Consider the following 25,995-nt stretch of genomic DNA (forward strand, 5'->3'; position numbering starts at 1 on the left):
GCCATGGACAAAGTCATTTTAAGTGGATGGAGCAAAAAGCTGGTGGAGTGCAGTTGCAAAGTGGTGGGAAAGGAGAGTGTTGGCAGGAAATAACCAGTGACCAGAGCCTGACAAATCTTGTAACCCAAGAGTTAAGGAGTTTGGGCTTTTTCTGATGATAATGGGTAAAGAAGAGATTTAAGCAGGGGAATGAAGTGGTCAGATGTTCACTTAAGAAAGTCACTGGCTGCCATGTAGAAAGGGGATTGGAGGGTGAGATGCCAGGGACAGGAGACCAATTGGGAGGCTGTTGAAGTTCCATTGGCAAATGCTGGCAATGACCTAGGAACATCCAAGGAGAACATGGACTGATCAGAGAGCTACTTGAGAGGCACAATCAACAGAAAGTGGGGAACACTGGAGAGAAGGACTCCAGGCATATGCTAGTTTCTGACTTCAGCAATGAAGAAGATAGCAGAGCACCAGAAGTTTGGAAGTGGGGATAGGTAATCGGTTCTTTTCAACGTAGGTTGACTGTGAGGGGCCTATGGGAGAGGCACCTGGAGATGTCCTGAGGGCGACTTGGTCTGGAACTGAGGAGAGAGCGCAGCTGGAGCCTGCGATTGGAAGTCTTCATAACACAGGGGGAACTGAGGCCCTGGGTGTCGGTGAGGTCACTCATGAATGTGTGGAGCGAGATGAGGGTGGGGACAGGGACAGGGCCCTGAGAAAGACTGGCATTGAAGAGAGGCTTCAGAAGGAGTCAGGCTTGCAAATAAGGCGGAGACAGGCCATTCAGGCAGGAGGAGAACCAGGTGATGGCGGTGGCCAGAAACCAAGAAGGAATTAACACGTATCTGGTATTTACTTTTAACTTTTGGTGTAGATGTGGATGGTTTACAGACAATTTATGAGGGGAAAGCATACATGTGAAACTCTTCTATCCTTTAGCCTTCTTTTTTTTTGTTTTTTTCTGTAATTTAAGAAACGAGTCCTCTCTTTGGCTCACGGAATACAGGAGTTCCCTAAGGCCATAGTTAGAGAACCACTGGCCTAAAAGGAGGCATTATAAGACGCTGGAAGTTTCCTTGGAGTCTAGAAAGAGAGAGCCGGGAGGAAGGACACGTCCCCACTGCTCCTGCAGCGGTTGACGGTGGAAGCTTAAATATGGCAGGAGCATACTTTCCATCTCTTGAGGAGGAGCTCAGTCCAAGGGTCACCTTTTCACCATCCATGGTGCTCTCCCTGCAAGCCTGTTAGCTGGATTTCCCAGGGGTCGCTTAGAAGTCAGCATCTTGTGAGTTTGGTTAGAAAGTGTCAAGTCCTCGGGCTCTAGCAGATCAACCTGAAGGAACCGATGATGTTCAGGGGCCTCCAAAGCTGACGTGGGCCTCGGCGACCCCTTAGGACACTTGTTTAACAGGACAGCAGCCCAGCTCCCTGGGCATGTCATTAGCTGCAGCATATTGTATTGGAGTTTCTGCCTCCTAGCCCCTCGGGGACAGGGATCTGGCAGGGAGGGGCTTGACGCTGTTTGCCTTGAACTCTACACAAGGGAGGAAACAGTAATGAAAATATCAGAGGAGGGTATTTAGCCCCCTGAACTCTCATCTTGAATCTGCCATGTAATCACCCCTTTCTTTCCTGTTCCCCATGATTTTTCCTGGGGAAACCTACTTTCCCTGTAGCTCCCCCAATATACAAAATGAACACCTCTATGGGTAACTTCTGTCCTGTGGTCCGGAAGGTGACTTCTGTTCTTTGTTGATTGTTATGGTGCAGCTGGCAAGCAGTGGAAAAACGCTGGCTGGGAACTTGGGTCTCTGTGGTCAGTTTGGCTGACGTCATAGAGAGGCCCTGGGGTTTGGGATTGTATAGGTGGGGAGGGTCCACAAGAACAAAAACACTCCCCCACCCTTGAAGGACACACAAGGCATGATGGGTGGCTTGTGCACAAGAGCGCTTAGCTGTAACTACCACCCATAGCCGCTCAGTGTGGGAGATGGGGTGTGGGGGGACAAGACATGTGCTTGATGAGGGCTGTGCTGGGGATAGGAGCCTGGGAGGCTATGTACAATCAAATGCCAAGTTTTAAGATCACTTAGAACCACACAAACAGGGGAAGAGTGCCGGGAACTGAGTGTTTGCTCACGGGTGGGGACTGTGGAACCCAGTGGTCCCCCGCCTGGAACCTCACTCAGCAGAAGCTCAAGGCCTGACTCCTCAGAGCTGAGCATGGGCGTCTTTCCTCTGGCTGTGATTATCTGATCACTGATGCTTCTTCTTCTACGATTCAGGAAGTGCTTATCTTACAGAGCTCCGTACCATTACCACTGGCTTTCGGACCCGGATACCTACTGAAGTTCGACCATTCTATTTTAAACATGACTGTTTAAAATAAGCTGTGTGAACGAACCCTCTTCTGCTTGTCAAAAAGAAGAAACGGTTGTTTCAAGATGATGGTTTTCCATATGTGCAGGGTTATCAACGTCATCATAGTCATCTTCAGGCTCAATATAGCTTGGGACAGCCATTGTCTTCTTATTTTTAACTTTATTTACTGATGAGTATGCAGCTGGTGGCCAACTTGGGGCTTCCTGTGGAGCTAGAATACACAAAAAGGTATTAAATGCAAAGCTATTGTGTGTTTATATATTTTTGACCAAGTGGCTCTGCATGATTTTCATGGGTTTCGGTGATCCTCCCACTTCTTGGTGGACCAGATCCCCATTTTAAAGAGAAAACTAAAGCCCAGACATGACACAGTCTCAGGCTCACCCAAGTGAGTAAGTGGCAAATATTGGTCAGACATCTTGACTCCCGCGCCTGACTGCACTGCAGTAGGAACCATGAAACAGAAGTTTAGACAAGAAGCTGAGCGGAGCTAGTAGCCAAATGAGTAGTGTTGTGTTTATAGATACTAATTCTCATAAGGAAGTGATACAAACCATATTTCCTTTTGGGCACATCCCTCACAGTGACTTACACTGCTTTCCAGAACTATCTATAATTGCTCATGTCCACCATCCCTCTGCTAAGAAGGAGGTGGGCAGTGGTGTTTTCAAAAGGTGGAATTAGTGGAGGATGGGTACTTAGCAAATGGACTAAAGTGGTAGGAAACAGATAGTGAAACAGCTCAGCTCCACCTTTGGTGGGGCCTGGAACTGCCTCACCGCAATCTCATCTTTTCCTGAGAGAACCAGAAAAACAACCACCATTTCATTTCACACAAAGTTCTGCAGTTAGATCCAAGTTCATCTTCAAGGTCCAGCAGTCACTAGCTGTGTGGCCATGAGTAGGTCGCTTAACTTCTCTGTGCCTCAGTGTCCTCTTCTGTCAGAGGGACATAATAATGTACCGGCCTCATATAGGTATTGAGAGGATTAAATGAGATAGTACCTATAAAGTGCCTAGCATGGGACCTGACACACAGTGCCTGCTCAATAAATGTTAGCTAATATTATGATTTATCCATTCATTTAAAACATTTTCATCCATTATCTACTAAGCTCCAGGCACTGTTCTTAGTGGTCGGTAAACAGTGGTGAATAAGACAAGAAAGGCACCTATTTCCTAGAGTTTATATTATAATGGAGGAGATAGATAATGAACAAATGAAGGATAACTAAATAAGCCCACTTAGGATTATTGCCATAAGCCTCATAAGGAAAATTAGCAGGATTTCTTTATATAGGATGGTCAGGAATGGCCTCACTGAGGTGGTGACATTTGAACTGACACCTGAAAGGTGCGGTAAAGCCAGCTCTGTATACAGCTTAAGGAAGAACACTCCAGTCAAGGGAACCAGGCAGAGTTTTTCTGATAGGACGTCTGAGAGGCCCAGTGTTCCTTTATACCCATGCTGCAAGCTGGAATTTGAATATGAATTCACACATTGAATATTGGAAGCATTGGTACTTATTCTGCCCCCTTAAAACTTAGTTCATCTCTTTAAAACAGGTTGCTGCCATCTGCAAGTTCCAGTGTTATAGATTGCATGTGTGTGTCCCCACAAAATTCATATGGTGAAGCTCTAACCACCAGTGTGGTTGTATTTAGAGATGGGGCCTCTAAGGAAGTGATTAAGGTTAAATAAGGTCATAAGGGTTTGGCCCTGATCCAATAGTCCTAGTATCCTTATAAGAAGAGACGCCAGAGAGCTCTCTCCCCTCCATGTGAGGACACAGGGAGAAGGCAGCCGTCTGCAAGCCTGGAAGAGTCCTCACCAGAAACCAGATTGGCTGGCACCTTGATCTTGGACTTCTAGCCTCCAGAACTGTGAGAAAAGTACTGTTGTTTAAGCCACATTGTCCATGTTATTGTTTTATGGGCAGCCCAAGCTGACTAAACACCAAGATAAATTTATTATTCTACCCTGAATGAGACTGTTATCAGCAAAATACACTCACAGGCAACTTCTGGAGAAAGCACACCCCTGGGTGGCAGAGGGGGTAATTGAACTGAGAATTGACTGGTAACATTCCTGGAAGAGAGGAAGAAGAGGAGTCAGTGTTTGGTTTTGACCACGCCTCCTGATTTAAAAGAAAACGTCAAGGAAAGTGGATAGAGTTGAACATTCAAATCTTGGTCCCTGAAAACTGGAAGCATTTCCTTCCCTTTCTAGGTCTTGTATCCCATTTGTAACTGGCACTCTAAAGAAAGCATTTCCTTTAGCTCAGGGACCAGCTGGATTTGAGGGAAGGGAGTTGAAGTACTGTAACTTAGAGCTCATCTTCCTGGGTCCATCTGAGCTGGATTAGAAGGGGGAGGTAAGCACCAGGTGTATTTTGATTTGAAAAACAGATGTACTCCTAATGCTAAATGTACACACACCATGTGACAGCAATACTGGGTATATATCCTGCTGATCACCAAAAGATATGTTATAGAATGTTCATAGCAGCGTTATTCATAACAGCCCCAAACTGGACGCTACCCAAATGCCCATCAGCAGTAGAATGGATAAATTCATCATGGTTCACTCCCACAGTGGAATACTCTATGGCAATAAGAGTGAACAATCTAGGGCTTCCCTGGTGGCACAGTGGTTGAGAGTCTGCCTGCCAACGCAGGGGACATGGGTTCGTGCCCCGGTCTGGGAAGATCCCACATGCTGCGGAGTGGCTAGGCCTGTGAGCCATGGCCGCTGAGCCTGTGCGTCCGGAGCCTGTGCTCCGTGACGGGAGAGGCCACAGCAGTGAGAGGCCCCCGTACTGCAAAAAAAAAAAAAAAAAAAGAATGAACAGTCTACGACTACACACAATGAATCTCACAAAAAAAGGCTGAGCAGAAGAAGCTGAACACCAATAACACATACTGTCTAATTCCATGTATATGAAGCATAAAAAACAAGGAAAAACAAGCCTATACTGTTTCAGGTAGTGGTTATCCTTGGGGTTTGATGGATGAAAGGGAATATATGGGGCTGAGGAGCTGGTAATTTTGTTTCTTGATCTGGGTGTCACCTACCGGCTCTGTTCAGTTTGTGGAAGTTCATTGAGTTGTACCCTTACCATGTGTACTTTTCTGTTTATATTATACTTCAGTAAGAAGTTTTAATAAAAAGATAGACTCCAAGAAAGCTTCCTTACCCAGACCCCCCATCCCCTCTGTGTACTCTGATTTCCAAACTGGTACTAGATTCTTCTGAGCTGAGTTTTGGCCTCCTGTATGTGCTTAAGTCCCCTGGAATGCAGAAGCGTTGCTGGGGTGAGTGGAGAAGGGGACATGTGGCTAGAGCGCCATCAGTGACCTCACTCCACCCCTCCGTGGCTCTTCCCGGGAGAGGAGGGACATTTACCTGACTTGGGGAAAAATCTAGCTTCTCCCACTTTCTCCTCCAAAGCCGGCCTGAATGCCTAAAGCATATATTCTGCTTGAGTCATCACCATTCAGAGAAAGGGCCCTGCCCTGTAGGGGAGACCTGAGGCTGTCCAGGACTGCCTATGTGCCATGCAGGAAAGTTTGCCTGGTTTTGAATTAGGAAGCAAACTTGGCCATGGAGAAGAACCACATTCTGCAATGCCAGTTTTATCCTCAATAAAGGCAATACTTTGGTTACCTAACTGCAGGATACATTTGTCTGACTCCTCAAGGGGATCAGAACTGGTGGGAAGAGATCGATTATTTGCTGAATCCCCTGAGCCCCAATGAAAGTCACTTTAGAATGACTTTATATTTTTGTTTTTTAATTTATTTGTATTTTTAATAAATATTATTTATTTATTACAATTTTTACTTAAAATTTTTTTTTGGCCACACCATGTGGCTTGCAGGATCTAGTTCCCTGACCAGAGATTGAATCCAGGCCCTCGGCAGTGAAAGCACGGAGTCCCAACCACTGGACCGCCATGAAATTCCCTGTGCATACGTTTTAAAGAAAGGACTGGCCCTTGACCAGCTTCTGGGAGATAATCTCTAAACCCTTGGAATAGCCTGCCTGATAAGAGTGTCTTTGTATTAAGGGGCCTTGGGCTAGCCAGATAGTTTATGCTAACAATGTGACTGATGGTGAATGCCTGCTGTGTTTGCCAGGGACCCTGGGTCTTTCTGTATCAGTTTGGCCTCAGGAGACAATTAGCTAAAGTAGGTTGTGCAGGCCCTCCTTGCCTTTGTGACTTGCCCTGATTAAAAAGGCTAGAAACCAAGGCTTGGGTGAGCTTCTCTGGTTGGCAATGCTTCACACATGCTGTCACACATCAGTGTTGGGAGAATTAAATGCGGTCCGTGTGACTCCCCTGGAAGAGGACAACTGCCCTGGACTCCACCTTATGTGCCTTTTCCTTTGCTGAGTTTAATCAGTATCCTTTTGCTGTGATAACCTATAACCTTTCCTGGGTCCTGTGAGTCCTTCTAGCAAATAATCCAGCCTAAGGGTGGTCTTGGGGACTGCCCCCCCCACAGAGATAGCAATCACAAAGCCTCAAAGATATCAGAAAATACAAAAGTAATGCAAATGGCATATTTTTATTCAGCACAATAGCTTTTAGAAGACTCTACTTGTAATCCAGCTAAAGAAAAGAAGGGTAAACCTAACCCTGAGTGGTGGGCCCAGAACACAGCGCCCAACCTGTGACCTCTATCAAACTAGACGAGACTTGGGAGGACTTGGAGAGCAGAGAGAGCCAGGTGGTGCCCTGCACCCCCAAAGCCCTGAGGTCTCTCCCCTTACAGTGGGGAGAGTTGGCAGACATGATATTTCCTTGGAATTTAAAGCACACATTCTTAGCACAGGCACAAGAATGGAAGTGAACGGGTGGTTCTTGAAATTAAAAAGCAGAAGTGTTCCCCCCCACTTACTCATACATCGTTTCTTCATCTCTCTGCTTTTGTTTCAAGGGCTTGGCAATTTCCCATTTCTTGCCTAAGGAAACAAATAAGCATATTCATTTAGGAAGAGTTATCAAAAGTTGTGATTTTTAGACTTTAGAAGAGATCAGAGACCCCCGGCAGTTTCAGGACATGTGGGAGAAGAGCCATCCAGAGGAAACAGACTTAGGGACACAGAGCTCATAAGTGATAGAGCCAGAATTTTTTTCTTATAGATGTAGTTACATTTTGTTTTATTTTATTTTATTTTGGCTGCGTTGGATCTTCGTTGCTGCATGCGGGCTTTCTCTAGTTGCCACAAGGGGGAGCTACTCTCTGTTGTGGTGCGTGGGCTTCTCTTCATGGTGGCTTCTCTTTTTGCGGAGCACAGGCTCTAGGCGCGCAGGCTTCAGTAGTTGCAGCATGTGGGCTCAGTAGTTGTGGCTCGCGGGCTTAGTTGCCCACGGCATGTGGGATCTTCCCGGAACAGGGATCAAACCCATGTCCCCTGCATTGGCAGGTGGATTCTTAACCACTGGACCACCAGGGAAGTCCTAGAGCCAGAATTTTACACAGGCCGTCTGACCACAGAGCCTAGGCACTATCCAATGTGGGCTGTGCCTGTTTCCTCATTGCCTAGTACTATATCTACCTAGCACGTAGCTGGCATTCAGAAATACTGGTCGAGTGAACAGCCAAAAGTATGGCTGGGAGGAAATGAGATAAAGAATGGGAAAAGCAGTTTGTAAACTGTGACATGCTGGACATATAAGTTATTATTAATTATAACCTGCTTGTTAATAGGAGTGGGTCAAGTTAAAAGAGAATAGGTAAAGATTTTGTTCAGGATCATATTTCTGTCCATATGTAAAAATGAAATGTTTTAAAAATGTATAGAGAACAATAGGGGCTAGAATACACTTTTTGTATTAAAAAAGACTAATTACCATCAAGGGGTGGAGGGGAGAGGACATTGAACAGGCAGCCCGGTGAACCTGCATTCTGGTTCCAACTCTGCTACCAATTCCTAGGAGACCTCAACCAAGGATCTGCCTGTCTCTGAACCTTAATTTTCTTATCTCTAAAAAGAGATTGAGAAGAATGACAAAAAGTTTTCACTTCTTGAACAGCCCTGACCTTTCAGCACTGGTTCAGCAGGATTCTGAGGCTGTGTCCAGATGCAATGAGAGGACAGTGCCTTGATCGTGGAGGGATGCCTGCCCAGGTTGCCCCAGGGCAAGATGGCTGTACCTCTCAGTGTATTTACCATCCCCAGGTGTACTCCAGGCCTAAGTCATTACATAAAGGGATAGGATCTCAAGAAAACACACCATTGAATCAAGGGTTTCATGTTTCTGGAGATGAATGGTAAAGTAGAAACCCACTTGTAGATCATCTAAAGTTACATTTGTCCTCCAAGAAGCTGCTTATTTATGTCCGAGAATGCTAAGAACCTCTATCCGAGGCAGATGTAATACCAGAAAATTCAGAGTATGGTCTTAGAGTAGGCAATCATAGTGGTCAAACATGTTGATCATGGAATGAATCCATTTTTCATGCCTCAAGACATTTTTTTAGACCACTTTATTGGGGAATGATTGCCATACAAAAAGCTGTACGTATTTCATGTATGCAACATGTATACAACTTGACATGTTTGGAATCAAGACAGTTTTTGACACTCCATGGACTTGTACTCTCTTTCAAGTCTCAGAGATAGGATGCTGTGATTGGCAGCCACACTGAAGAGAGATGGCATTAGTGCACAGTGTGCCCTGAAACAGATTCTGCTTTCACCCAAACCGTTGGAGCTGGAAGAGTTCTTGGAGATTAGGTAACCTCCCTCCCTTCACTATGCAGAGGGGGAAACTGAGGCTCAGAGACACAAATTAGTGGCAGGGCTAGGACTCAAACCCAGAATGCATGATGCTAAATCCAGAGTTCAGCCTATACAGGCCCAGAACTAATCTTTTGCCCTAAAGAAGCCCTAATACGCTGATAACCACCTCTCCCCTTCCCTACCTCCACCTGCCCAAATGAGATGGTCGTTACCTTGTCTAAACAGACATCTACAGACACAGAACAGGAAGATGCTCAGGCCCGCGCAGACAAAGATGATGGCCACAGCCAAGATGATCCAGAAATTGTCCCTCCACCAATCCATTGCCATGGGATCCTGAGAAGAATGGAGACAGAGGAATGAGGCATGAGTGAAAGGCTTCCTGGGGCGGTGGGGGCAGTTATCCACCATGTTGTGCAGCTGCATCTGCTTAGGGACCAGGCAGGCACTGGTTCACAGTCAAACCCTGCTGATTAGCAGCTAGGAGACCTCAGGCAAGTGACTTAACCTTCTCCAAGCCTCAGTGTCCTCATCTGCAATATGGGAGTGATATTGTCTACTACCTCACAGGGAATTTACAAAGATTAGAGGTATGACTTGTACTTATTAGTTACTCTAGAAACTGTAGACATATTCACTGTTCTTTCTTATACTGTTAAACATGCAGCAGGAAGGGAAAATGCCATTTAAAGCAATAACTCTCTGCAGTTGTTTTAATATTGAAGGGGGCAACATAGACTTAATTCATAAAAGGGGAGATATAATTTTGAGAGCTTTTTTGTTTTTTGAGGTGGGGGTTAGAAAAATACCTTGATGGGTCTCTTTGAGTGAGGCATGGTCAGAGGGAGAAAGTAAAGATGCAAAGCAAACTGGATTAGTAACAGGAACTTGGGGGCTAAAGCCTGGCTGACTAGAGAGGAGGAGAGTCTGGGAAGAGGGTCAGAGCAGAGGGAGAGGTCACGAAGAGAGTAGGTCTTAAATGTTCTTCCCACAAGAAAGAAAAAGTAATTCTGTGATGTGATGGAGGTGTTAGCTATAACACTGTGGGGGTAATCATTATACAATATGTAAGTGTATCAAATCAACAGGTAGTACGCCTTCAAGTTATGCAATGTTATGTGTTAATTGGCGGTGTTAGCTAACACTATGGGGGTAATCATTATACAGTATGTAAGTGTATCAAATCAACAGGTAGTATGCCTTTAAATTATGCAATGTTATGTGTCAATTACATCTCAATAAAGCTAGAAAAAAAAAAAAGAAGAGAGCAGAAAGTTGGAGCATAAGTAGAAAGTCCCCTTGGTGGAAAATGACCCATACGTTTGTAGGAAAGTTACATCTAATATTCAGTCTTCAATTGTTGCCTGTAAAATGCTATGCTGCGATTGTCTTTTCCCATAAAATCTTCAATAAAATTGGACAACAGAAGCTTGTATGAACAGAACCTGGGGAGAAATGACATGTGTGTAGTGGTTTTTCAAGCCAGGGGTGACACACGGGCAAGTAGAACAGCAGCTGCCAGGCTCCAAGTGACGGTGGGGAGCAGGCTGCAGGGTTGACTCCTAGGAGTGACCTCCAGGAATTCAGGGAGATCTTGGGGCGGGGCTGGGCTCCGCTCATCTGTGGAATGGACACTTTGCTAGTTCATTTAGATGTTAAAATAAAAATGATTCTTGGAGCTTTCCTGGTGGTGCAGTGGTTAAGAATCTGCCTGCCAATGCAGGGGACATGGGTTCGAGCCCTGGTCCGGGAGGATCCCACATGCCGCGGAGCAGCTAAGCTCGTGTGCCACAACTACTGAGCCTGCGCTCTAGAGCCCGTGAGCCACAACTACTGAGCCCGCGAGCCACAACTACTGAAGCCTGGGCACCTAGAGCCCGTGCTCCACTACAGGAGAAGCCACTGCAATGAGAAGCCCGTGCACCGCAACAAAGAGCAGCCCCCACTCGCCGCAACTAGAGAAAGCCCGTGCATAGCAATGAAGACGCGACACAGACAAAAAAAAAAAAAAAAAAAAAAAGATTCTTGAGGCCTGGGAGATATCCAGACATGTCCTGGTTAAATGAGAATCACCTTCCTGTGTCACCATTTAGCCAATGGAAACTCACCCATGCATGTTCATGTACTGCCATTTCTGATTCATGCTTTTGAGCTATTATTAACAATGTCAGTGGGGACCCAGGCAGGGGGCCAAGGAACAGGGGCCAAATTAAGCTGCTGCTAAAGCCATTATTACTACAAAGACCTAATGACTTGGCTTACTATTTAAACATGTGTTTGTATTCCTGGCGTAGCATCTTCATTTATTAAGTTGTTATATAACGATTTGGATTTTTAGTTGCAAACGTTTCTTTTGTGAAGGTTTGGCTTGATGTATATAATGTTCTTTGGCTATTCAGAAAGTTATATGTGGCAAACCAATCACGTGTAACTAGTACTCTTCCATAAACATGATTCTGCAGCTTACTTTTTTGTTCAACATTATGTTTTTGTCATTTATTGATGTTGGTCGATGTGATGGGGATTCACTCTTAAGGGAATGAAGTGTCATCTACCGGGGGTATCACCCCCACAAAGCATGCACTCAGCAGATGTTTTCCTGTAGCTCACCTTCTCAGGGTGCACAAAAGAACGCAAGAGAGGAAGAAGAGCAAAGGGAAGAAGGAAGACTGTGGAGAATGGAAACTTGGCTCTCAGCAGGGGCCTGTGAAATTTGGTTGTGCAGAGCCCAGTGTGGTCAAAGGGCACTGGACTTAAGAAGATGCCACATATCAGAAGGCAGCCTCTTTGTTCTTCAAACCTAAATTGGAATCTCACCTTCTTTAGCTCTAGGGAACCAGTTAGATAAATAGATACATAGATACATGGAATGATGGATGGATGGATGGATGGATGGATAGATAGACAGATGGACAGAAATCTCTTCCCTCCATTTTCTCATTATCTTATTTATTTATTTCTATTGAACTATAGTTGATTTACAATACTGTGTTAGTTTCAGGTATACAGCAAAGTGATTCAGTTTTATATATATATATACATATATATATATATAAAATATTATTTTTCAGATTCTTTTCCATTATAGGCTATTAGAAGATGTTGAATATGGTTCCCTGTGCTATACAGTAAATCCTTGTTGTTTATCTACTTTATATATAGTAGTATGTATCTGTTAATCCCATACTTCTAATTTATCCCTCTCCTCCTTCCCCTTTGGTAGCCATAAGTTTGTTTTCTATGTCTGTGAGTTTGTTTCTGTTTTGTAAATAAGTTCATTTGTATTATTTTTTTAGATTCCGCATATAAGTGATATCATATAATATTTGTCTTTCTCTGTATGGCTTCCTTCACTTAGTATGATAATCTCTAGGTCCATTCATGTTGCTGCAAATGGTGATATTTCATTCATTTTTATGGCTGAGTAATATTCCATTGTGTATATATACCACATCTTCTTTATCCATTCATCTGTTGATGGACACATTCTCTTTTCTCTTATTTAAATGTCTCCTGGTTCTTAGTCTAATTTTCCCCTCATATTTTCTATCTCTTCATCTTTTTCTTTTACTCCCTCATATTTTCTATCTCTTCGTCTTTTTCTTTTACTCTTGAAGGATTTCTCCAACAAGAAACATAAACATAGTCTTTAGAGCTATAGAAACCAGACATAGAGTTAAAAGCTGTGCATCTGAAGAGTATGACTGGACGGGAGGAGGGAAGTGGGAGACCAGGCAGCTGTGACTTTTCACTATAAACCCTCTGAATTCCTTGATTTTTTTAACTTTTGCATTTACTTTGATAACATTGAAAAAAGGGCCAGTTAACCATATAGCTTCCTATTGTTCAGATTTCAAGTTCAAAGAAATTTTATTCTCATCAGATTCTTGGGGAAGAAAGAGGAAGTAGGATGATGTCAAAAAGTGAAACTATGGGTCACTTTTCAGAACTATGCAGAATGGTAAGCATTCTGCAGTTTTTCTCTTACAGGTCGAATGGATTTGAATTGCCATCAGGTGTTTCACATGTGTTCAGTGCGCCAAGCATTCTGCAAGTGCTTTCTCATTGCTCGCCTCATTTCATCCTCACCACCATAGCCTTTTCTAGACAGGGGCCTGAGACAGAGGTGAAATGACCTGCCCCAGGTAGAAGGGAGGGCGGAACGCTTTCTCTCTGTGTCACAGGGCCTTCCTCTGTTGGTGTTAGTTATGATGCCTCCAGATCATCAAGGAAAGGCCAAATGGGGGTCAAGATACCTTACTTTGAAAGGAGCACTGGTGTGGTAGTGATATGGTGGTGTGAGGGCCCAAGGGATTCCTTAGAATGAATGATCAGGGCCCACAGCTGAGAATGAAAGTCCCAAGCTCCCCACAATCTAAGATCAGAGAAATAGCACTCTTCCTCATGGACTGCTGGCAGAGGCCTTTTCAACAGAACCAAGAAGAGCTTGTCTTCTTGGAAGAATGCAGCTGAGAGAGGGGGCCCACGAGAACCACATCCCGTTCCCAGTTAGATGTTCTCTGGACTACCAGGCTAGTTTAATAGCCAGGGTGTCCCCAGAGAGGGGAAAGGAGCTCTGGGAAGAGATGGCAGGGAGTATGGCCAGTGGGGAGTGTGTCACGGCTGCATGGTCAAGTTCAGGTCCTGGAAAGGTATGGAAGCTGAATCCCACCTGTGTTGCCAGGCCTGGAGTAGATAAGGCTGTGGGGCACAGACCTCCTGAGAGCTACTGAAGCATAGGGCAAAGAGGTGTTTACATGAAAGGATGCTGGCAGCCAGCCCAAAGATGCAGCTGAGTCTCTCAAGGGACCACAGGGGACCTCTCAAGGGCCAGGGGTTGAGTCTCCACCCAACACCACAAACTTGATCAGCAGCAATGGCCCAGTGAGGGGAGACTTCCTGGGGAAAACTGTCTGTCCCTGTCTTTCCTCCTCAATCTCATACCAGGGAAGTAAATGCGGGGAAGCTAAGGAGCTGAGACAGCCCTCACTCCTCTCTCTACTCCCCTCCTTGGGCAAAGGGGGGAGCTTTGAGTCAAAGATAAGAGGGAAGTTTTCATTTTTATTTACTTGGCTGCGCCGGGTCTTAGTTATGGCATGTGGGCACCTAGCTGCAGCATGTGGGATCTAGTTCCCTGACCAGGGATCGAACCTGGGCCCCCTGCATTGGGAGCGTGGAGTCTTAACCACTGGACCATCAGGAAGTCCCAAGACGGAAGTTTTTAAATGAGCATGACTAAATTTTTAAAACGGAAATGAGGCTGCTTAGTAATCAAAAGTAACTTAAAAGTTTTGGAATTGGACTGAAATGTCACTGGGGGAGGTGGGAGCCTAGGCAGCAGCAGTCATTAGAAATAAAGTGTATTTGTTTGCTATGGCTGCTCCAACAAATTACCACAGATGCAGTGGCTTAAAACAACACAAAAGTATTATCTTATAGCTCTGGAGGACAGAAGACCAGCATGATGCCACTGGGCTAAAATCAAACTATGGGCAAGGTTGGGTCCCTTCTGGAGGCTCCACTAGAGAAGCCAGTTCCTTGCTCTTTTCATCTTCTGGAGGCCACTTGTGTTCCTTGGCTCGTGGCCCCTTCCTCCATATTCAAAGCTAGCAGTGTTGCATCTCTCTGACAGTTCTTCCCTGGCCACATGTGACCTCCCCTTGCCTCCCTCTCCTGCTTACAAGAACTCTTGTGATTACATTAGGCTCACCTGGATAATCCAGGATCATCACCCCATCTCCAGGTCAGCTGATTAGCAACCTCAATTGCACCTACAACCTTAGTTCCCCTTTGCCATGTAATCTGACATATTCACAGGTTGCAGGAATTGGGATGTGGACATCTTGGGGTGAGTGGGGCACCACACGAATCACTTCATCCTCATACGGCAATAAGATTCTAGTTAAAGTTGTTCCATGGGTTTATACATTTTAAAATTTCATTTTTTTTGCCTTCTATTGATGTCTCCAGGAGGAAAAAAGGTCAGTGATAATTCTGCCATCTTTGACCAGAAGTCCACCACAGAGTGCCCGATGTTGCTGACCCAGTGAAGAAGCAGTGGAGACCTGCCACAAGGCTGGGGACAGACAGGGGTCTCTTATGAAAAGAAACATTTATCAGCTTGGTGTCAGCCTGGCAGAGTAAAAAGAGCACAAACTTTGCATCAGACAGAGCTGAGCTACAATCTTAGATTAGTCAATCTAGACTTAGACTAGTCTAGTTAACTAGACTAGTTAAATCTAGTCTTAGACTAGCTGTGTTGCCTTTAGCAAATTGCTTAATCTCTCTGAATTCTCTATTTTTATCTGTAAAATGGGGGTAATAAGAACACCCCCAGTACCAGGTTATAATAAGGATTAAGTGATAACATGTATATCACTGGTTCTCAACATTGGCCTCCCATTAGAATCATCTGGAGAACTTTACTAAAACAAACAAACAAAACCACAGTGGCCAGGCTGCAGGTTGGGAACTTCAGATATTCCTCAAGCTCTTGCCCTGGGGTCTGATACACCAAGGCCCTTGATAGCTAATAACTAAAAGCAGCTCCCATAGTTCTCTTACTCTTCCTTCTTCCATTTATGGTGTCCACCAGATGCTCCCCCAGTTGACAAGACTGAGGTCAGGCCCTGCAGCTCCCTGACCTCCTCCCGGCAGCCAGGACACCTCACCTGTACTGTGGACTCAGGTCCTCACCCTCCCATGGCCTGGGACCTGCTGACCTATGGTTCAGGGCTGGACCAGTCTGAGGTCATATGAAGGTTCTCAAGGCCGGACTTGGACTCAGAGATAAGGCAGGGCCCTGTGAGCCAGAGTGGGGGCCCATGGTACAGTATAGACCAGAAGAGGGTAGGATCCAGTGTGGCCCCAGAGCTGGGGCAAGAACTTGAGGAATATCGGAAGTTCCCAACCTGCAGCCTGGAGATTGGGGTTTTGTTTGTTTGTTTTAGTAAAGTTCTCCAGATGATTCTAATGGGAGGCCAATGTTGACAACCAGTGACATACATGTTATCATTTAATCCTTATTATAACCTGGTGTTGGGGGGTGTTCTTATCACCCCCATTTTACCATAACAGAACTGAAAGCAGAACCCTCGGTCAAGAAATTCCAATATTGACAAGACCTCAGCTTTTAGCTATGACTTGTTCCAAATCATAAGAACCTCAATATGAAAATGCATTGTAGAAAAGTAACATACATTATGTGCTACTTTACCACGAGTTCAACCACTCTATAAGGCAGGTCATAATTATAATCCCATTTTACAGATAAGAGAATAGAAACTTAGAAGAGCTCAATTAACTTGCCTAAGGTCGCAGCTCTAGTAAGTGGAAAAGTCGGAAGCCAAACCCAGGGCCCTAAATTGTGACCACTAAGCCAGAGCTTTGGGAAATGTATTGAAATGCAGATACCAGAGTCCTATGTCCCTATTCTATCTACTCCCAGGTCTGATTTGTGGGTCTGTTGTGGGACTCGGGAATCAGCATTGTTAACAAGCACTCCAATTGGTTCTCAGATCTCGGGGAGGAACACTGCATCCAGCCAGCCTGCAGAGCCCCCAGCTGGGGCAGGTGAGGAAGCTGGAGGCTTGTTCCCTGCAACATTCATAGGCAGTAGCAACAGCAATCGAGTAGAATGAAAGCACTGAAAAAGACTCCTTGGGCTTCCCTGGTGGTGCAGTGGTTAAGAATCTGCCTGCCAATGCAGGGGACATGGGTTTGATACCTGGTCTGGGAAGATCCCACATGCCACGGAGCAACTAAGCCCGTGTGCCACAACTACTGAGCCTGAGCTCTACAGCCTGTGAGCCACAACTACTGAGCCCCCGTGCCACAACTACTGAAGCCCACGCACCTAGAGCCCGTGCTCCGCAACAAGAGAAGCCACCACAATGAGAAGCCCGTGCACCACAACAAAGAGTAGCCCCTGCTCGCCGCAACCAGAGAAGAGCCCGCAGGTAGCAACGAAGACCCAATGCAGCGAAAAATAAAATAAATTAATTAAAAAGAAAAAGACTCCTTGAACCCAAAGACCTATCCTGTTTGCTTGTCACAGTGATGATGGAATTCCATCATCAAGTCACTCTCTTCAGAGCAAAGTTCCATGCTCCCTCCTCTCCCCACTTTCCATTTGCCTGGGTGTGCCAGACACTGAGGAAGAGGAACTGATTTTTACTAGGGTATGAATGACTTGAGTGGAGCCTCAGGATTCCTTCCCCAGGGCGCTGGCAGGAGCAGGGGCATCCTAGAATCCTATCCAGAGTCCTTAGAGGATAGTCATAACCGAATATGACATAGGAATGAAGTTCCTGCCGGACTGACAAGACCCAGGAAGACTCTGTTGTCTGGCCATAGTCCTCTCTGCTTGTCGGGCCCCTCCCTGCTTCACAGATGCTCCCCACTCCAGAGCTCAGTGTCCTGCACTCTCTCCCCCGCTTTCTCCTCAGTCATCCTGTCCTCAGGACAGACTCTGTATCTCATTCCCTCCTCTGATAACAGCTTAAAGGGAGCTCTGGTCAGCCTGATGAAAGCCCAGAAGGCAAGGGAAGCCTGAATTTCAAGAAGGAAGGAAAGTGAGCTTGTTTGTTTAAAATGCAGAGAGTCAGCGTGTTTATATACTGTGAAGATGTCAGGGAAGAGGGCAAAATGAAATACAGGGATAGAAGAGAGAGCAGGAGCTACCTTCAGGGGCCCAGATGGAAGAGTCCACTTTTGAAACGGAACAAGGGTGGAGAGAGGGCTGTGCTGCTCAGGGGAACCAGACTGGGGTGGGGGCAGGAAGCTGAGAACTCATACCCGAAAGCTCCCATTCTCTCTGAATTAGGAAGAGTCAACAGGCGGGGTGCCGGGTTGGGGGAGGGGCAGACATCCCTGCCTCCCCGCAATATGTTATGATCAATATGCTAAATGCATTCTTCCTCCATCTGAGCCTGCCTACTCTTACTGTAACAGCTGTCTGTTGACTTATTTGATGTTCATTGTCTGTCTCCCACACTGGCCCATGAGCTCCAGGAGAGCAAGGGCCTGGCTGCTCCTTTTCCCACTCTTTCTAGTGCCTAGGACATCACCTGGAGCGCAGTAGGCGCACCATACGTATCTGAGAATATACGACTGAATGACTGATGCCCCGGCCTTTTCCCCCTCTTTCCTCCGCCATTGCCGTTGGCAGACTTCCCCTCTAATGATGCAGAGCAGTAGGTGGTTTGGATCCAGGGTCTGAAATTCGAGTACTGGTCATCCTAATTCTAAAGCACCTCACCTGGACACGCGACCTTGGGCAGGCTCCCTGCCCTCCTCCTGCCTTTGGCCGTGGGCGTCAAGCAGCTGGCTGGGAAGCCGAGGCAAGGCAGACGTTGCAGGGTGGAGTGGCAGCTTCTTTCTTGTCTCTGCTGAGTCCTCCAGTAGCCTAAGGCACTCGATTCTGGGTAATGTCAGGGTAGGAGAGCAGGCTAAAAGCAACCACCACCCCAGCTCTGACTCTCACTTCCCCAAAAGACATTTCCGGGGACTCAGTGACAGAAATCACATTCACTGTCCATCACAGGGAATTCTGGAGACTTTATTTATTTAGGTTTAATTTATTTAGGTTTATTTATTTAGGGTTTATTCAGGAATCTGCTTTTTTTTTTCCCTTTAACCAGGTTCCTCTAAGACGTAGAATTTACAGTGTGACAGCTACACATATATTCACATAAATAAAACACATTTCAGGGCTTCCCTGGTGGTGCAGTGGTTAAGAATCCGCCTGCCAATGCAGGGAACATGGGTTCAGTCCCTGGCCCAGGAAGATCCCACATGCTGCGAGCAATTAATCCTGTGCGCCACAACTACTGAGCCCACGTGCCACAACTACTGAGCCAGTGTGCCACAACTACTGAGGCTGCATGCCACAACTACTGAAGCCCGCGTGCCTAGGGCCCATGCTCCGCAACAAGAGAAGCCACTGCAATGAGAAGCTTGCGCACTGCCACAAAGAGTAGCCCCCGCTCGCCACAACTAGAGAAAGCCTGCGCACAGTAACAAAGACCCAACGCAGCCAAAAAAAAAAAAAAAAACCCAAAAAACAAAAACACATTTCGCAAAATGTCTTTAGGAAACGCGATGCACTCCAACTAACATTTTCTCACCTATACTAGCCCATTTCATGAGAAAAAGTCCTGAGTGTAAACCCCCCAATTTATTTCAAAATGGTCATGCCCTGTGTATTAAAAAACTCGAGTTTTTCTCATGAAAAAGAAATGATCTGAAATAGCCATGAGTCCCAAAAGGTGTGGGTAGAATGCATGTGTTGGGGGAGAATTAGAATTTCAGAAAGTTGGAGTTGGAAGAAGTCTCTGTGGGAAGAGGCAGACTTGTAAACAGCTTAGCAGGAAGATGGGGAGACCTGAATATGAATCCAGCTCCTCACTCCTTGCTATTAAGGGCTTTGTGGACTTGGACACAAATCCCTCTGCCTGAGGCCTGCACTGTCCAAGACAGCAGCCACTGGCCCTGTGAGGCTATTCCACTGAGCACTGGCTAGATGGCTAGTCGAGGCTGGGATGTGCTATAAGTGTGAAATACACACTGGAGTTCAATATTTGGTACAGAAAGAAGAACATAAAAGATCTTATTAATAAACAACCTGGGCTTCCCTGGTGGCGCAGTGGTTGAGAGTCCACCTGCCGATGCAGGGGACACGGGTTCGTGCCCCTATCCCGGAAGATCCCACATGCCGCGCAGCGGCTGGGCCCGCGAGCCATGGCCGCGGAGCCTGTGTGTCCGGAGCCTGTGCTCCGCAACGGGAGAGGCCACAGCAGTGAGAGGCCCGCGTACAGCAAAAAAAAAAAAAAAAAAAAAAAAAAATAAACAACCTGCTGTATAAAAAAATAAATAAAATAATTTTAAAATTTCATTAATAAATGCTTATCTCAATTACATGTTGAAATGATAATATTTTGGATATAGTGGGTTAAGCAAAATGTATTATTAAAATTAACTTCAGCTTCCCCCCCACTTTCTAATTTTTCCCCCCAGTTGAAAGTGCCCCCCTCGACCCTCCTGCTCACACTCAAATTCTTAGGGTTACCATCTGGGCATTACTATACTTACTTACTGGTGTCAGCTCAAACATTGTAACACTGTGTAAAAACAGAATGGAATTCAACAGCAGAATGGATAAATAAGCTGGTATAGTCATACAATGAAATGCTACCCAGAAATTTTAAAAAATGAATTCCTGATACACACAGCAGCATAGATGAATCCTGACAACATTACAGTAAGTGAAAGAAGCCACATTTGAAAGAGTACAACCTGTATGAGTCTCTGTGTATGAAGTTCAAGAATAGACTAAACTACTGTGATAGAAATCAGAATAGTGGTTTCAATGGGGGCAGAAAGGATCTGGTTGGAAAGGGCACAAGGGGATGGAAATGTTTACATCTTGTTATGCAATTGTCAAATGTACTGAATGGTACATTTAAGACCTAGGCACTTTATTGATAATTATACATCATCAAAAAATAAAAATAAAAAATAGAATGAGCTGTCTTTCAGCTGGCTGGGCAGGGAATGAAGTTTGCTGGTAGGAACTGGATGGAGACTGTTGAATTCCTCTGGGTATTGGGGCAGGGGGGCGTCTGGAGTTCTGGGGGAGAATGGGAGGAGGAGAGGAAGGGAAGCCAGCTGAATGGTTGGAAAGTGTGAGAAGCATCTGGTGGAAGATGATCAGGGATGGAGTGGCCAAAGGGCCAATGGCATTTTAAGAACAGGGCTGTATTATGTCAGTTTGCAGTGGTTTGCATTGCTGCATTAGAAACTTGCCCTACGGCCCCCATCCAATCTTTAGTAAAGTCTACTGCATCTGCCAATGCGTTGGTACACAGTTTTGTTTTGGTGATGTGGGGAGTGAGGGAATGACTGAGTTTCATCCCTGGGTCAGTGCACTATGGAACAGAGGCTCACCCACAGGGGCTCGGAGCCGGGCTGGCCATGGGAAAGTGGAGGCTTCCTGGGGAGCCCACAGAAATCTGTAGGAGGGCTTTGGACTTCGCAGGGCATGGAATGAGGGTTTGAGCTTCTCTCCACCTAGATCTCAAGGGTCTGGGAGATTGTAGACAATATCGAGGTCACACTTGCAAGTCAGCTTGAGCAGTGCTTGCCCAAATTCGCCTCTTGTTCCCAGATTGTCACTGCCCAGGCTCAGTGAGGCCAAGTTCCCACCTGGCCACTTCACTGTTGTCAGCACCAGAAATGGCCATGTGGATAGTTGATGGCCACTTAAAATCCAACTGTGGCTGTGGAAGGGCAGGGCAGTGTAGTAAAAGGAATTCAGCCTCTCTTCTCCCTCTCTCTATCCTTCCATTTCTGTGAAAGGCTAAATATAAGGCCTAGAGAACTAAGAAGGAGAAGGCAAGCCAAACATATCCTTTTTTGCACATGCTGCCTTCAGTATGACAGCTTATCACACCAGCTCTCAGATTAATCTTGTCATCTGGTTTATTTCATTACAGGGCTTGACTCTGTTTCACATTGAAATATTGACACATTCACCCATCATAGTTTATTGCTCCCCTGGCCACAGTTAGAAACTACATCTATTTGCTAGCAAAAAATGAAAGATAATCACAAAATCCTATCCTGGTAAAGTTGTAGTGAAACGGACCCCCCCACAGGGCCAGTGGTAGTATACATTGATCTCTTTTTTTAAAAACTTTATTTAATTTATTTATTTTTGGCTGCGTTGGGCCTTCGTTGCTGTGCTCAGGCTTTCTCTAATTGCGGAGAGCAGGGGCTACTGTTCATTGCAGTGCACAGGCTTCTCATTACGGTGGCTCCTCTTGTTGTGGAGCACGGGCTCTAGAGCGCAGGCTCAGTAGTTGTGGCACACGGGCTTAGTTGCTCCGTGGCATGTGGAATCTTCCCAGACCAGGGATCAAACCCATGTCCCCTGCATTGGCAGGCGGATTCTTAACCACTGCGCCACCAAGGAAGTCCCTACATTGATTTTTTAAACTTTTTTTGGAAAGAAAATAGTAATACATTTGAAAATGGGCTTCCCTCCATCTTATAGCATTACTGGAGGATGTGGCGGGAGATGGCTGAGAGAAAGCACAGAAAAGTGAATTTTGATTGTTTAGTGTGTGAGAGTAGGATCCTTCTTTCTTTCCCTGCCACCCAGCCTTGCTGTGAGGCGTAAAGCAAACACAGTTTCAAAAATTTAGGTATCACATTTTATAAGAGCTTCTGCTCCCTGCTCCCAAATAGGTTGATATTCTAGTATCTTTGAGATGTTCTGGGTGATGTGAGCCTTCCAGAGCTGCAGATCATTCAGGCTTCCTAGTAAGTTTATCCCAGAATTTCTACAACCCGGGAGTCCTTCCCCGGGTCCAACTAAATCACCTCTTGCTGTTGCTTACTTTTTCTTATTTGTTTGGCTCTAAGAATGTGGAGGGAAACTTGAACCTGTCGCTCAGGGGCTCTTTGGCGGGAATGCTGGTGTCATGTTAAGTAGATGGAGGGGGTCAGGGAGGCTGGTGCCTGATGACAGTGATGACGTCTGTATTTCTATGTCTAGAACGTACTTACATCAAAATAAAACATAGATAACTTTCCAAAACAGCTACACCTGAGAAGAAAAAGACTGGCAGGCAAGACAGCAAACTCTTTACTGTGATTATTGTAAGGTCGTGGGATTTGGGGTCATTGTTTCCCCTATTGCTCGGCAGTTTTCTAATTTTCAGAAAGGGAAAAAAAGATGCTAAAAAAAAAAAATTAAAAAGAAGCTCCCAGGGCTTCCCTGGTGGCGCAGTGGTTGAGAGTCCGCCTGCCAATCCAGGGGACACGGGTTCGTGCCCCGGTCCGGGAAGATCCCACATGCCGCGGAGCGGCTGGGCCCGTGAGCCATGGCCGCTGAGCCTGCGTGTCCAGAGCCTGTGCTCCGCAACGGGAGAGGCCATAGCAGTGAGAGGCCCGTGTACTGAAAAAAAAAAAAAAAAAAAAAAAAAAAAAAAAGAAGCTCGCAGGCTTTGTCTTCTCCAGGCTCAAGAATCCCCACTTTTTTTTTTTTTTTTTTTTGCGGTACGCGGGCCTCTCACTGTTGTGGCCTCTCTCGCCGTGGAGCACAGGCTCCGGACGCGCAGGCTCAGCGGCCATGGCTCACGGGCCCAGCCGCTCCGCGGCATGTGGGATCTTCCCGGACCGGGGCACGAACCCGTGTCCCCTGCATCGGCAGGCGGACTCTCAACCACTGCGCCACCAGGGAAGCCCCCAAGAATCCCCACTTTTGATGCTTCCTCAGAGGTCCACCCATGCAAAGGGACCAGGAAAGGGAGTGGCTTTAGGGACAACTGATGCATGAGAAAGTGGAAGGGAAAAGGACAAAGCCGAACCCAGGTCTCCTCCGCAGTAATTTTTTCCAGGGGTCAAGAGCAGACTGCTCAATTGAGATGTGACCCCAGCCCAGCACACCTTGACCTTGAGGCCTCTGAAAGGCAAGATGCCTTAAAGATAAATCCCTGAATGCCAGAGACACAGTGACAAAGACACCAAGGCTGGTGGCGTTCATCCACGGGTTTCAAGATGTACCCCAAAGTTCACATAGTCAATGCCTCAACTCCCACCCCGCCTCCAGCACAGACCAATTAGGGTCCTCTCACAGGTCAGTTACCCAAACTCGCCGTCAGAATCCAGAGACCGATAACAACCCTCTCGCAGTACACACCTCTCACTCTCGGTCATTACGTCATTTCATCCTGATAAGTAGGCCTCTTCATGGCCCCACCATACACACAAGGAGATGGAGGCCCAAGGAGGTGAAGTGATCCCGAGGTCACCCAGCCAGGACCAGCAGGGTGGGCTCTTCAAGGCCAGTGTTTCTCCAGCCCCACCCAGCGGTCGTCCCAAGGCCCTAGGCTACAATCCCCCAGCCCAAGCCCAGGTGGTCCCTCGCACTGACACAGGCCCAGGTGCTTACTAAGTTGCAGGAGGTCCAGCTGTGAGCGGCTGAGGGACCAGCAGTGCTCTGAGTGTCATGGCCAAGTGCAACTGGGGAGAAGTGGTTCCTTGCCCACAGGTTTTCCACCCACCCGAGCCATGAGTGCCAGCCTGACCACACTTCCCCTTTCTGCTCAGCCCACCGGGGAGAGGCCCAGGCACCGTCACCAGGCAACCAATCCCTCTTCCAAGAAAGCTGACTCCTGAGGCCTTCCAGAATCTTCTTGCTGCCCCTGTGCTCCTGCAAGTCCCACTGGCGGACCGTCCTGGGGTGGAGGGATCAGGCCCCAGGGTGGAGGGGGTTAGGGTCGGGGGGGGTCCCCACAGATGAACCTGCCCTGAGCAGCCCAGAGCTCCAGAAAAGCTAAAGGAGCCTGACTCCCACCCAGGCTCAGAGACAGACCTGGGTGAGAAACCAGTTCACGTGTACCAACGCCATCCCACAAGGAAAACAGCTCTCACAAGCCCCGGGAGCCCTGGCACTGCTGACCCAGCTTCTGCTCGGGGAGGCGAGGGGAGCCTCCTGTTTCTGAGGGTGTGTGACAGGCTGCATCAAGAAATGGGTCCAGCGGACCCCTGGACTCAGTTGCCTTTCCACAGCACCACCTCTGAAATGGGGGCCGGCGGTGGGGAAGCCAACCGACCATTTGGTGGACTTGATTGTGCTGACTGAAATGAGTGGTCACGTCAGTAAAAAGAGCCAAACTGGCGTGCATTGTGTCTGCCCGGGGTGAACAAGTTATGATTATTCCCAGCCATAATGATGATGCCCTGGGATGTCTGGTAAACGTTTAACAACAGGCTCTCGGGAGACAGAAAGATTCCTGGCTTGTAGTGTTTGCTCATTTCCATGATGTAAATATCCCCACGGAGGCCGATTTCAAGCTACCAAAAGGGGTCACTGGACTTGGCATTGGGAGGGGACGCACACAATTGGCTGCTCACCACAGAACTGATAAATCCCATTAGGGAGCAGCTGCTGGGGACGAGAGCCTGAAACCGGTGCCCTTATCTCACCCCATCTTCACTTACCTGGAAGATTATTGTCTCCATTTTACAGGTGAGAATATCGAGGCTCTGGGAGGTTACATCATGAATCAACACTGCACAGCCCGGGAAGGACCTTCAACCCAGGTCTGTCTGTTTGCAAAGTCTAGGTTCTTTCTTATTAGGGTCGATCCAAAGCTTAGCGGCTCAAAAACTTCTCTAAGAGCAAATCGTCAATGATCTTTTGAAAAGTGAATAAATGCTTCTGTGCGTAGACTCATCTTCTGCTACCAATGTGGTGACTCCTTGGTTTGTGTTTCACTGACTCATCCAATAAGCGATTTTGCTAAGCCTTCGGGACGGCCGTGTTCAGCTGTAATGCAGTGAACTTGATAAACCTACTGCTTCGCACGATGCACTTGTCACAGCACGTTCGAGTGGGGCTGTTAGGAGATCCAAATGCCAGACTCAGTCTGCCAACAACTTCCTATGTGAACCCCTCCCCTCCCTGAGCCTCAGTTTCCTCGTTTGTAAAATAAAAGAGTTTGATAAACATGAAGGTGCTTCAGAGATTGTACCATAAATCACTCTCCCGTTATTGTCTGCTCTCCGCAGCTGGGACAGGGCACCTCCTCAACTATCCTCCGCAACCCGGGCACCCAGCACGGTCCTGGGCACAAAAGAAAATGCCTGATAGATATGCGTCGACTGAAAAAAGAAGCCAAGTAGTCTACACGGAAAAGAAGTGAGTTACATACTCCAAAGGAGGCAACTTCATTCTAGCAAACTTGAGGGCCTACTTTGCCAGGTCCTGTGCTGGGTGGTATGAGGGCCAGAGAGAAGAATCAGACCTAGTGCCTGTCCTCAGGGAAGCCTCTCAAGGTGTAGGAAGAAGGTGGAAACAT

General features: G+C 46.6%; 1 protein-coding gene across 1 annotated transcript; it reads right to left on the reverse strand.

Moving 5' to 3' along the window:
• Nucleotides 1-1,240: 1,240 nt before the first annotated feature.
• On the reverse strand, nt 1,241-25,170 carry SCIMP (SLP adaptor and CSK interacting membrane protein). The gene is made up of 6 exons (XM_082603354.1): nt 25,136-25,170; nt 9,340-9,463; nt 7,279-7,342; nt 4,389-4,462; nt 2,396-2,584; nt 1,241-1,525 (listed from the first exon to the last, which is right to left on the reverse strand). Exons 1-5 carry the CDS (start codon nt 25,154-25,156, stop codon nt 2,409-2,411), a joined length of 459 nt encoding a protein of 152 aa, XP_082459480.1. The 5' UTR covers nt 25,157-25,170; the 3' UTR covers nt 1,241-1,525; nt 2,396-2,408.
• Between the last annotated feature and the right edge of the window lie 825 nt (nt 25,171-25,995).

Source organism: Mesoplodon mirus, assembly GCF_964341445.2.
Source record: "Mesoplodon mirus genome assembly, chromosome: 18".
Classification (NCBI taxonomy): Eukaryota; Metazoa; Chordata; class Mammalia; order Artiodactyla; family Ziphiidae; genus Mesoplodon; species Mesoplodon mirus.

Bases quoted from the DNA above. Each gene is read 5' to 3' on its own strand.
- SCIMP (XM_082603354.1), bottom strand. From the start codon at position 25,156: ATGGAGACAATAATCTTCCAG. The intron at 7,343-9,339 runs GTAACGACCATC...TTGTTTCCTTAG, and splicing joins TAGATGTCTGTTTAGACAAG to GCAAGAAATGGGAAATTGCC. The intron at 2,585-4,388 runs GTGAGTGTATTT...TGTGTATTCTAG, and splicing joins GCTTTCTCCAGAAGTTGCCT to CTCCACAGGAAGCCCCAAGT.